The sequence below is a fragment of the Equus quagga genome, chromosome 1, assembly GCF_021613505.1.
Source record: "Equus quagga isolate Etosha38 chromosome 1, UCLA_HA_Equagga_1.0, whole genome shotgun sequence".
In the NCBI taxonomy this organism is placed as follows: domain Eukaryota; kingdom Metazoa; phylum Chordata; class Mammalia; order Perissodactyla; family Equidae; genus Equus; species Equus quagga.
In genome coordinates, this window is record NC_060267.1 from 136,208,785 (window position 1) to 136,221,150 (window position 12,366).

General features: G+C 56.4%; 1 protein-coding gene across 1 annotated transcript; it reads left to right on the forward strand.

Annotated features, from left to right (window-relative positions):
* Positions 1–6,262: 6,262 nt before the first annotated feature.
* Positions 6,263–9,964, forward strand: LOC124226544 (uncharacterized). The gene has a single exon (XM_046639921.1). It carries the CDS (start codon positions 6,263–6,265, stop codon positions 9,962–9,964), a length of 3,702 nt encoding a protein of 1,233 aa, XP_046495877.1.
* Positions 9,965–12,366: the final 2,402 nt, after the last annotated feature.

Genomic DNA, 12,366 nt, shown 5'->3' on the forward strand with positions numbered 1-12,366 from the left:
GCTCTCTGGGATCACACCTGAGGGCTCCAGATACTGCCCCATTTCAAACACGAGGGCCTTCCTAGACAGTGGCTTCATCAGTCCACTCCCTCAGTGCAGCCCATGAGGTCCTAGGTCCACCTCTTGTTCCATTTCATGAACTAATTCCCTTCACCTGTAGGAGAGAGCAGGACCCTCCGGTACTGGGGTGGGATAGGGGCATGTGGGCACTGCTGCAAGATTCTGAGGCTCAGGGAAGCCTAGGTTGCATTTCTCAAACTTATTGCCTCTGCCTGGGGAGAAGGAGCCCTGGAAATCAGTAGTTGAGTACTGAGCCTCCATCTGCCAAGCCCTGATAAAAAAAAAAAAAAACACCTTTTACTCTATGCTGGGCTGGAGAACTCCCCTCCATGAAGACCCCAGGAACTGGGCATCTCTTCACCCGGAGCCTCTGCTTTGCCCATGTGAGAGTTCAACCAGCCCAGGGGTGGAGCCACATGGCCTGAAGGAGTGGTGATGATTCAGTGAAGCACCCCCAGTATTTCCTATCTGGCACAGTGGGGCCAGCTGAGCCGGAAACTCTCCCTCCTCTCTTTTGGGGTTTGTTGTACTTGGGCTTTTTAACCCAACGAGCATAGATGCCTAGAGAGCCTCGCCTGCTGCCACATTCATCTCCAGCTATCACAGCCTCCTGGGTGGGCTGGGTTCTTCAGATCGCAGGACAGTGAGCTGCAGCATGGCCTTCACACTTGGTCCTTGGACCAAAGCTAGGCAGCAGGTGCCCAGAGGGTGGCAGAGCCTTTCTGATCCAGCTCAGTCCAGATGTGTGGTACCTGGATCCCAGCCATCTTGCACTGACACCTTCAAATGCCCCCAGAAATGACTTTCTCCTGAACTCCCATTCCCATGAGTCCATCCCAGACAGGAACTCACACTCTCTATAAGGAAGGGTGGCTCTGCTCCTGAGCCTCCCCATATCCTCTGTGTCTTGCTGTCTATTCCTTCAAAGCCCTGAGCATCCTCTGTCTCTGGTCTCAGGATGTTCGTGCCAGGCCTAGCAGGCACTGTGGAGCTGCCCTGGACAGAGGGCAACAAGAGCAAGCCCTTCCCTTGCTTGGTAGGTTGAGGAGTCCAGGACAAGCTTCTGCCCCTCCACAGCTACTCGTTCCCCAGGAACTTCTGCTCCACCTATCTGACAGCCCTGACCTTGGAAGGGAAGCAGAGGCACTAATGGTCCTGACAGCCTGTCCTTTGCTGGGCAGATGGCAGGAGGGCTTATATTTGGCCCTCGCCAGTTTCACTGTTGCTCCGTGGGATCTCAGGGGCCGGGCACGTGGTGGTTCCTATTTTGAGCTGAGATGGTGGGAGCTGAGGGGAGTTGCTGAATCCCTGGGGCCCAGCACAGGCAGAGGCAGAGGGAGTACGAGAGGTTCCCAATGCCAAGGGCATCCTTGCTTTCTCTCCTCTCTGCTCCCTGTCACGTTGGTTTAGCCACCTGCACACTTGTAGTCAGTCTTGGACTGGGTACTTGGGATCTGGGAATGCATCAGGGAAGGCAGGGGACTCAAAGCAGCTGGTGACCAAGATCACAAGATTCAATCAGCTTTGAAGCCAGCCCTCCCTCCCTCACGCCGCAAATCCCACCTGTGCAGCCTGGACCATGGAGACTTAGAGGCCCCAAAGGAGTTAGCTCTACCCCTGGGCTCCATGGCAGTGACAGCTTCAGCCAGGCATCAGCTTTGCTGACATGTTCCTCCAAGCTGGGGAGCCCCCTCTTCAAAGGGGGAAAGGAATTATTTGGGCAACCCCAGTCAGCCTGCCCACATGGGCTCCTGCCCTGGTCTCTCTGACCCAGTCATCTGTTCTTAAAGTCACCCCACCCTCCTTGGGCCAGGGTTCCTCAGGGACCCTGAGGGAGGGCAGCTCTCCTCACACCCCCTCTGCAGGCACAGTTGGAGGTCTCTTCTCTGCAGTCATGAAGTCATGTGTACTTCTGGCACACTTCCTTTGCCCCCACCTCTGCTGGCTCCTGGATGGGAGGCTGCTCCCAGGGAGGGTGAGAAGCCCACCTCAGCCCCTAAGCCAGCTGTGGGCAGCAGTCAGGGTGGCTGTGCTGTTGCCCTCCCTCCAGGATGGTGCGGCTGGCCATCTTTCACGCAGAGTTACGTAAGCTTGAGTCAATTGGAGCTCAGAGCAGTTCATTGTGGGCTATTTTTAAGCTGTAACACATCACAGCAGAGGGGTCACTGCACCATGGCTTGCAGGGAAGGTTGTTTAAACATCTGTTATTTAAATTTCCCTGTGCTTTAGAGCTCAAAAGCCACATCTTTCTGCACTCTTGGGTTTTGCCTTCCACATCCTAGATTAGGAGTGGATTATCACCCCCCCCCCCCCACCCTGCCATAGGTTCCCCTTGGACTGGGGTTCTCTGTACCCTGGCTGTCTTCCTTTGGAGTCAGGCAGAGGGACCAGAGGGGAGGAGGCACCAGCTCCTTCAAACATGGTGCTACCTCCATGGAATGGGTACCAGGAGAGATTTCAGAGAAGTAGGAAGTTAGGGCTCACAGGTCACTTGAATCACTTCCAGGGAGGAAGATCAGGAGAAGAAAACACACACAGAGCCCTGGGTGAAGAGCTGGGAGACCATGAGTGCACCCTTCCTCTTTGAGGGCTGTGGTTTCCCATCAGTACCCAGAAAGGGTTGATCACAAGATCCTTTTGGGTCTTTTCAGAAACCTGCCTTTCCTGGGCTGTGCTCCTTCCTGGAACGCCCTCCCTCCACAGCTCTAAATGTTACTCACCTGTAGCCCGTGGGCCAGAACGGCTGGTGAACAGGCCCCTGAAAAGTAAGCAAGGATGACCCTCTAGGGAAACAGACCTTGCTTTTCACTCCATTATTAAGTGGTTGGCTACAGTGGGAGTCCTTTAAGGCTCCTTCTGATCCTAGATTTTTGGAGACGTCCAGAGTCTTCCCAGGGTACCGGCAGGGGAAGGCAGTAGACTAGAAGACTGCAGGGCCAGGGACTTGACAGAGCTGCCTCCTGAGAATACAATGGAGCCAAAAACATGTCTGCATTGGAGAAACAGTTCTGGGCGACTTGGTTGGTCACGGAGCTCCCAGTAGAATGCAGCCTCTGCTCCTCTCCCCTTGATGCCCTTCCTGCACACCATCCTCTAGCACCCCTGGATGGGAGGGTCCCAGCCTGACCCACAGGGAAGAAGAGTTTCTCAGAGTGATATAATTCTCCCGATCTCCTGAAGTCTGACCCTCTCCACATGGGTAGGGGGAGCGGTGAATTGTGAGGAAAGGTAATGTTGGGACTTGTCCTCACAGAGGAGACTTTGTGTGGCCTTGCCTTCAGACTGAGCTCCTTCTAGTCCCTTCTTGGTCCCTTCATCCCAGAAAGCCCTCAGCCTGGGGAATGGGCTCAGCCTGGGGGAGGGGTTTTCCAGGTTGCCATGGCAACATGTTGGCCCTCCTCACTTTCCAGAATCAGAAATAGAATTGGATGCCCTTCTTCCTGGTGAGAGACTATTTAAAAACATGTTGAGGGGAGGGGTACAGGGGCAATATCCCTGCCTGATCCCTGGGGGTTGGGCAGAAGGGGCCCAGCCTGGGAGCCTCTACCTGCCCTGCTGCCCTTCCCCTCAGCTGGATGGAATAGAGTGGGCTTTGGGCAGCCAAGAATTCTGAATACAAAGGAGTCAGCCCGGTCCCACAGGGTGTGTCACTGGCCCCTACTCAGCACCACCAGGTTCCTGGCAGGGCACTGGCTTAATGGCACCAACAAGGAAAATGTCCACTCTAGGCCTGGACCACCTGCTAATCTATTGGGAGGAGGATCAGGTCCATGTGGGACACAGCTTGGGTGGGGGCTTGGGGCTGCAGCGCTCAGAAGGGAGGCATGTTGGCTCTCCTCCAGCAGGGTCCATGCCTGTGTGGCCCTGGGCATGGTACCCAGTAGTGGCACAATAGGTTTCTGAAGTGTGGGTCCAGAGCCTGGGGGCCTGGCTTCAGATTCTGGCTCTACTATTCACTAGCTGAGACTTCTATGAATTCTTTCTCCTCTCTGTGCCTTGATTTTCTCATTTGTAAAATGAGGATGATAGTGCCCTGCTCAATGAATTGCTGCGAGGCTGGCTTACATGTGCTCAGCACTGCCTGGCACAGATGAAAGACCCAATCAATGTCAGTCATTGTTCTTATCGCTATAAGGGGTGCTTGCTTCCCAGGTGGAAAGGGCTTCTTCTCTCTCCAGACTGCCTTCTTTGGGCCTTCTTTCATGGGCCACACCCTTCAGCTGACTCTGTTCCCTTCCCTCAGCATACCTCAGGGCAGTTGTTCACCAAGACCCCAGCCCTGGAAAGGCGGATTATGCCTCACTTCTGCAGGAGGTGGGGATGGCTCAGTGGTCAGACAGGCAGGGGCCTCTCAGGGCCTCTCTCCATGCCTCCCTAACCCTCCCAGGTGCAGCCCAGCCCAAGGGCTACACAGACACTAGAAGCTGCTACTAGCATCTGTTGTGGGGAAAACGAAACAACAAATTCAGTTTGCTCAGGACCAGAGATTAATGAAGTTAGTGTTCAGCAAGTATGTGTGTGTGCACGCACACATATGCAGGCCACAGACCCTGGGGCTCTGCCACCTTCCTGGGCCATAGTATGTGGTAAACAGCAGAGTTCTGAAAACGTCTGTCCCCATTCTTAACTGAAGGCAACATCTGGGGAACAGGGAGGGGGTCCAGGAGACCTGAGATATGGCTGAGTCAGGCTTTGCCCAGTGCCTAGTCAGGAAGGTGCAGATATAGCACAGTGCTTGCCTTGGTCCTGGGTCACATCGCTTCACACACCACGGCCAACTGTAAGCACTATTTTTAACCTCTGTGAAAACATACTGCCTCAGAGGACAAGACTGCAGCTGCGTTCTTCACAAACCTGTTTCCTGGGTGGAAAGACTGAGGCCTGAAAGTACACAGTCCTGGAGGACAGAAGATGGAGGCCCAGAGCTCGTAGCTGGGGGCAGGGGCGGGGGGGGGGGTGGAGGGGAGGAGGGGGCGTCAGCATGTGATCCCACCCCAGGTCAGAACCTGCAGACCCAGCCTGTGGCAGTGGGCGGTTCCCCAAACTGCTACCTAGGCCTGTCCTCTGTGGTTGCAGGGCATGTTTGGGCCTGGGCTTGTGGTCTAGGCAGGTCATGATCCTCCCTGCCCCTCTGTTTGCCCATCTAAGAAATGGAGGATGGAACTGCCCACCCTCTAAAAGCTTACATTTCCTATGTGCCCACCCTATGTCCAGTCCTTTGTCTGATTTGTCCTCACTATATATGCAGCTATGCCCATTTTGTGCCCAGTCTTGTACCCACCGTACCCCCAGTGTGTAGCCAGCCCTGTGGCCATTGTGTAGACAGCCCTGTAACCACTATGTCCCTACTATGCCCCATCCTGTAATTGCCACTTGGCTGGTCCTGTGTCCCCTGTGACCTAACCCTATGCCCAGTGCTCTGCCCCACTTCTGGCCAAGGTAAACGACACAATGTGACAAGAGCTAGAACATTCCATTCTGACTTGAGGATTCTGAGCAGAGGCCCCACCCTTGCTGTCCCCACCCCCACCTCTGTGGGATACTGGTCCTGGGCTTCAAGGACATGTGGCTCTGGGGAGGGGGCTCTATGAGACACAGGCAGAGGAGAACCATCTGGAGCAGAAAGACTGCCAAGGAGCTGCTGTCCCTGGAATGGGAGCTGGGGAACATGGGGAAAGGGAGCTTGGGCCTGAGCCTGGGCCCCTCGCCCTTTTCTGCCTCCCATGACTGAGTAGTGAAGGGGCTTTGGACCCTGAAGGGCCTCATGTCACATACTTGGAACTGCATCCCTGGGTCAGCGCTTAAGTCTCGGGTCACCATATGGGAAATGAGGAGAAAAAGCCAAGTCTGGCATGTGTGGTAGACTGGGAAACCAGGGGCTTCCTTAGCATCTCTCCTGCTTACCTTTCTCCCTTGGCCTTACATTGTCCCCATCTCACGACTCTGCCCTGGCTCTAGGGCTAGCTTGAGCAGAGTGGTCACCTGGTGAGTAAGGGGAGAGGAGGCCCAGGGTTGGCAGAGTTAACCGGGGTCCCTGGGCCTTTCTGTCTCCCAAGGTTCCCTGGGCAGGCCCCCATTCTTCATGGGGGTGGGGCCCCTGGTTTCCCACACTGTTACCCCCCCAGGTCACTGGGGGCTGTGATGTGTGGGGTTGCCATGGCAATGAAGTGGGGGCAGGGCAGCTAGGGCATGGAGCAGGACTATGGAAGTCACCAAGAAGGTGGGGGGCCCTGATCCATCGGGCCCCCAGAGCCACCCCTCGGCTGGCAGCCAGGAGCTGGGGGGTGGCCTCAGAGGGTCCCAGGGACCATGGATAAACTCAGGATCTGTATGCTTCAGGCAGGGGTTGTCATTGTCCACTGAGGCCATCACTGATGAGGCCTGTGGCCCAGCCCCCCAAGCTCATGCCCCCGAGCCCATTCACCAGCTACTCCGGGACCCTACTGAGGTTAGCTCACAGTGTGGCTGTGAGCGGGCCTCCCAGGATGCCCTGAGACTCTCCTCCACTAGCTCGTTTCCAAGCCCCATCGTGGGAGCCCAAATGCATCTCGTCATGGAGAATGGGACCCTGGCCCTACCTGTGTGCACTCGCAGTGACAGCACCAGTGACATGGCCCAGCATGGACCCTGCCGCTCCCGGATTCAGGTGCAGGTTGAGGGGGAAGGCAAGGCTCCAGCTAAAGTCCTGGTAGGCTGGGGCAAAGGCCCTTGCAGCCCCGATCAGATAGCCCCCTCAGGCATCAGGAAGAGTCGGTGGCTACCCTACTTCCTTTCAGGGGAGGATGGCTTAGCTGCAGCCCAAGGTCCTCTTCTGGCTACAGCCCAAGATCAGGGCCAGGGCAAGTGCCCGTGTCTGGCTCAGGCTCCTCCAACAACTCCAGCTCAAGCCAATACTCCAGCTCTGGATACAACCCCAATGCCAGCAGCAGTTGAACATTATACCTGCAACCTTAACCACCTGACTAATACTATTGCCATTACCAAGGGCCTGTCTCAAGACCTCCTGCTCAGGAAGTGTGGCAACCGACGGTCAATCCTCTTGGAGTCTTCCAAAGTGGTCACATCCTGCCAGGGCAAAGTGAATTTCCGTTCTCAGAAGGAGCCTCCCACCCCAGCACCCACTCCAAAAGAGTCCCCAGACCATGCCCAGGAGCACGAGGTTGCCAGAAGGCAGGTGTTACCCAAGCAGTCCAAGAACACAGTGGAGAAGCCCCTGGTCTCTATCTCCAGGCCAGGTAGCCCAACACCGGGCTCAGGACCCCCGGACACCCCCAAGTCCCAGAGGAGTAGCCAGGAGATCTGCAGCTCTCAGCCAAACCAGCAGCCCCTCAATGTTTGCAACAACACCTGCTCCAATGTGCCACTGTCTGCCTACCAAGTAACCTGCCACAAGCAGACCCCAGTCCAGTCTCTCAAGGAAGCCATGCAGATCCCCACCTCCAGTGCCCCTACTTGCCAGCTCCAGGACACTGTGGAAGACCGTGTGCTGGTATTTGATATGGCCACAGGCAATAGCAGGATGGGGCTGCTGTGCCATGACCCCATGGGCTCACGGGCAGTGCTAGTGGGCCTTGTGCCCAGCCACCCACCCATCTATGCCCCTGAAAATATGCTGTCTACCCAGCTGTTGGCCATGCCCATCCTCTCCCCTGACAACAATCACTCCAGCTTCTGGTCCACCTCACCTGTGCTGTCCAGCCCCGTGCCCTCCAGCCTCTCCTCTGGCAGCTACCGAGAGGTAGCCCTGGTTCCCAAGGAGGCCAGGCTCAACCTGGAGTCATGGGACTCTCCTGGTACTGAGACACCCATCAGGGTGGGGATGCTTACTGAGCCCATTCCACTGGGGATGCCCCTCCAATTTGGTGAGAAGATACTGAGCAATGTCCATGATCCTGGCTGGTCCAAACCAGATGCTGAAAAAAATGAAGCGAGTCACACCATCTGGATGCTAGATGCCTCCAGGATGCAGGATACCTCCATGGTCCAGGCCAAGAAACTGCAGTGGATGAACTCAGAGCAGATCCCAGAGCCTGCTCCACCAGCCAAAACCCAGGAGGTGCCCAGATCTCTGCTCCAGGAGGATATAGGCAGCCATAACCAGAAACAGTTCATTACTGCTCAACCTGACTTCTCTTGGGCTGGAGGTTATGGGCAGGCTCCCCTCAGAGGTCGGCCCCCACTAGCTGAGCAGCATCCCCTCGCTGAACAGCCCCCTCCAATTGGTCAGCCTCTGTCGGTTGAGCAGTGCTTCCTCACCAGGCAGACCCCCCTTCCTGGTGGGCTCCCTCTCACTGGGACCCCTCTTACCGGGCAGCTTTCTCTCACTGGGCAACCTCCATTTTCCCAGGAAGCCCCTATCTCCAAAGAGCCCATCCTCTCAAGAGGGCCCTCCACCACCAGGGTGCCTGGCCAGGCTTCCACCTTGTGCCAAGAAGGTGAGACCTTGGGCCTGCCTCCCCATGTAGGGGTACTTCGGGTGCCCCTGGCCCCTGAGGAGACCTGTGTCTGTGTGAGCAGAGAAAAGGTTAGCATCGGTGCCACTCAAAGCTCCAGTATGCATCGGCTCTCATCCCGGCAACCTGAGGGCTCCCCCAGGGCCCAGGAAGAGCAGCTTTCCCTGATCACTTTCACCACACCTGGCACTGGCTGCAAAGTCTTGCCCATGGCCCTGGTGGGCAATGAGTCTCAGGGTCCCCACTTCAGGCTGACAGCTGAGGATGTTACACACTCATCAGTGGTCGCCCACCTTGGCCTGCTCCGTGGAGCCTGCTATGAGCTGGTGTCCACCACAGATGCTCTGCCAGTACTGTCCCCAGTGCTCTGCTGCCACTCATTGGGCCCCTACCAGGACAGGGCGGCTGTGGTGATCGACACAGGCACAGGCTTCACCAAATGTGGACTGGCTGGAGAGGACCACATCCTCAGTGTGGTGCCCTCACGTGTCCAGCTGCTGCAGCACCCAGTCCAGGGCCAGCCCAGGTATGCAGTGCCTGAGAACCAAGAGGGCTCCTACTCGGTGCTGAATCGAGGAGTGGTCTCTGATTGGGATGCACTAGAGGTGCTGTGGCAGCACCTGTTCCACTGCAGGCTGGGTGTGCAGCCTGAGGAGCTGGCTGTGCTTGTGGCCGACTCACCCATCTCACCACGCACCAACCGAGAAAAGGTGGCTGAAATACTCTTTGAGCATTTCCATGTGCCAGCCATGCAGACAGTGCATCAGGCCCTGCTGGCACTCTATGCTTACGGGCGCACCACTGGACTGGTGCTGGGCAGTGGCCATGGCACCTCCTACGTGGCGCCCATCCTTACTGGGGATCTCGCCCCAGTTGACACCTACCGGCTGGATGTGGCCGGTGCTGACCTCACTGAATACCTGGCTCAGCTATTGTTGGCACGTAGCCACTCACCACCCAAGGCAGGACTGGTCAACCAGATTAAAGAGCACTGCTGCTACATGGCCATGGATATGACAGCTGAGCTGGCCCGCACCCAGGCCCAAGCCCGGGTGGAATTCATGCTTCCAGACAAGCAGGTCATCTCCCTTGGCTCTGAGTGCTTCTGCTGCCCTGAGGCCCTCTTCCAGCCCAATCTGCTAGGCCTCAACCAGCCAGGCCTCCCACAACTTGCCCTTCAAAGCATCAGTCGGCTGGAGGCCAAGCAGCAGGAGCAGCTGCTGGCCAATGTGGTGCTGGACGGTGGAAGCACCCTAGTGAGTGGCTTTCCTGAGCGCTTGAGACAGGAGCTGGGCCCCCGTGCCACTGTGCTGGGCTCTCCCCATCGTGCGGTTGCTGCTTGGCTTGGAGGCTCCATCATGGCATCCCGGGACTCCTTCCAGAGCCTATGGATCAGCCGCCATGAGTACGAGGAGGAGGGTCCATGGGCTATCTACAAATACCATCTGTGAACACATAAAAGTTCTGGTTCTGCTTTCTTTGAACACTGTGGCATGTTTTAGGCACAGGGTAGTGTGGTGAAGGGCAGAGGTCCAGGCATGGGGTCAGGGATGGGGCCCTTGGCATTCCCAAGGCACACCCTGCCTCTGTACACTACAACTCCAACAGCCTTGGCAATCCTATCCTTTCCAGAGATCCCCAAGCCCCTCAGCTGGCATTGGCTCTGGTCTAGCCTGACCTTTACTGCACCTCAAGGGCAAACACAGAGTGGCTGCTGTGGGTTTTGCCCCGTTGCCCTGGCGACAAGCGCAATTACCCTTGATTGCCAGTTGGTTGCCATGGAAATTTCAAACATAATGTAATAACCCACACAGCCTGGAGTGAGTCATGAAGTGGGGGGACAGCCCCCTCCCCTAGCTCCAGAGGAGAAGACTACTTGCCTTCCTCCATCTTGGGCCCTATATGGGGGGCTGAGGCCAGCAACATGGAAAACAGCCAAAAAGTTCCAAATATGGCTGGAGCCTGGAGCATTTCTTTCCCCCAGGGGAGGGTCCCTATCAGTCAGGGCTTCTTGGGGGAGCTGGCCTGGTAATGTAGGTACCTCCTAAAGTCTGAATTTTGGCTGGAGCTCTATGCTGCGTTGGCAGGGGCTTCTGTTGGCCAGTCAGAATATGAAGGTATGGGAGTGCTGGCCTTTGGTGTCCTGGGGCAGGAAGTTGGAGTGGGGGGCAAATAAGTCCTGGATCTTGGATGGGAGGTATAACCTGAGCTGGGGGATGAGGCTCGGGCCTGCTTTGTAGGCTCTGTGGATACAGAGGCTCACACCTTATCCTGCCTTTCTGACTGTCTAGTTCTGGCGGGAGTCAGAACTGTCAACTTTGGGCTTCCTTCTCCTGCTCAGCCTCCTGACTCAGGGTGGCCGGAGTACAGTCCTCCTCAGAAGATCCTCGCAGAGGCTACCAGGCAATGTTAATGCCAACTGCCCCATCTTCTTTCAAACGCTGCCATGTGCTAAAGCACCTCCTGCTGGCCCTCTGGCCAGGAGGATGGCTAGAAGTCATGGCCCCTGACCTTGTCTGGCTCTGAATAGTGGGGGTAGGAATAAAACTCCATGTCAGCCCAGTCCACGGCCTGGAAGAACTGAAAGGATGGCATTCAGCTGGTGTTGCTACTTCCTGCCCAGAGGGCAGCTGGAGATCGAAGCCAAGACACTGAAGCCCTATCCTGCCTGTGCCTCTCTGGCTGGGGGCTGAGGGACAAACCATGACCCAGTCTTGACCCTGGATTCTTGTCTTTAGGTTACCCTCTCCACAAAGGGCAAAGACCTGGCTACCTCCACACACACCTGAAAGTGAGGGGCTTCTCTAGGAGGAGAGACTAGAAACAGCCAACGATGTAGGGTCATCACAGCCCCTCCTCATCCCTGGGCATGGTCCAACCTCTTCCCATGTCCTGCTCTCACACTTTGATTCAGCTTCCATAATCCTGAGGCCTGTGTCAGGCGAGAAGGGCACCAGTAGCTCCAGGGACCCGTAGCTCTAGGGACTAGCTACAGGTCCACATGCACGTGCAAGCAAGCATGCTTGAGTACACACAGAATGCAGATACACGTGCCCCTGGGCACCACAGCACACGCTGTGCTGCTGTCATCTCCTTCAGCATAAGAGCGCGCACACACACAGACACACTCACACGTGTGCACACACACCCTGCCACGTGCTCTCACCCACAGGCACATGGAGTGTGCGCAGGACCAAGAAGAGGTGGAGCACTGCCAGCAGCAGGCAGGGCTCTAGTGAGCTGCCTCTTCCTCTGCCTCTAAATCTCCTATTCGAGCTTCTCCTTGGCCCAGCTGCTCCATGCCTGGATAGCCACAACCTTTAGAAAAGAGAGAAAACATGTGTGACATGTGTGGGGTCAGCAAACCATGGTTCAGCTGTACCATACAACTCAGAGAACCGTTGTTTCAAGGACAGGGGGCAGACAGCAGAAAGGACTGAGTGCCAGACCATTCATTCATTCTGTGGACATGAACTGAGCATACTGAGATGAGACACAGTCTCTGCCCTGTAGATGCCCAGCCCGCTAGGAGATTGCTACCCAGTGGTAGAGTTGGTGCCATGCCCGCGACCACCCAGAGTCCAGGGAGACTAGAGTTGGCATCAGCCTGGCCTGGAAGAAGTGACCCAAAGCCAGGGAAGGTTGTGAAGGACTCCACGATGACCCCTCTGGAGGAAGATATTGAGGGGCCTTCTTTGAGCAGTCATTTCCCAGGCTAGCCTTCCAGCTTCAGACCCAACTTCTCACTTGCCCTGTCAGCAGCCGTGGGGAGCCAGGCAGGAGAGACTCTGTCAACATGGCCAAGGGTCTGGAGATGACTCCACCCAGGATGGGATCAGGAGGCTCACTGGGA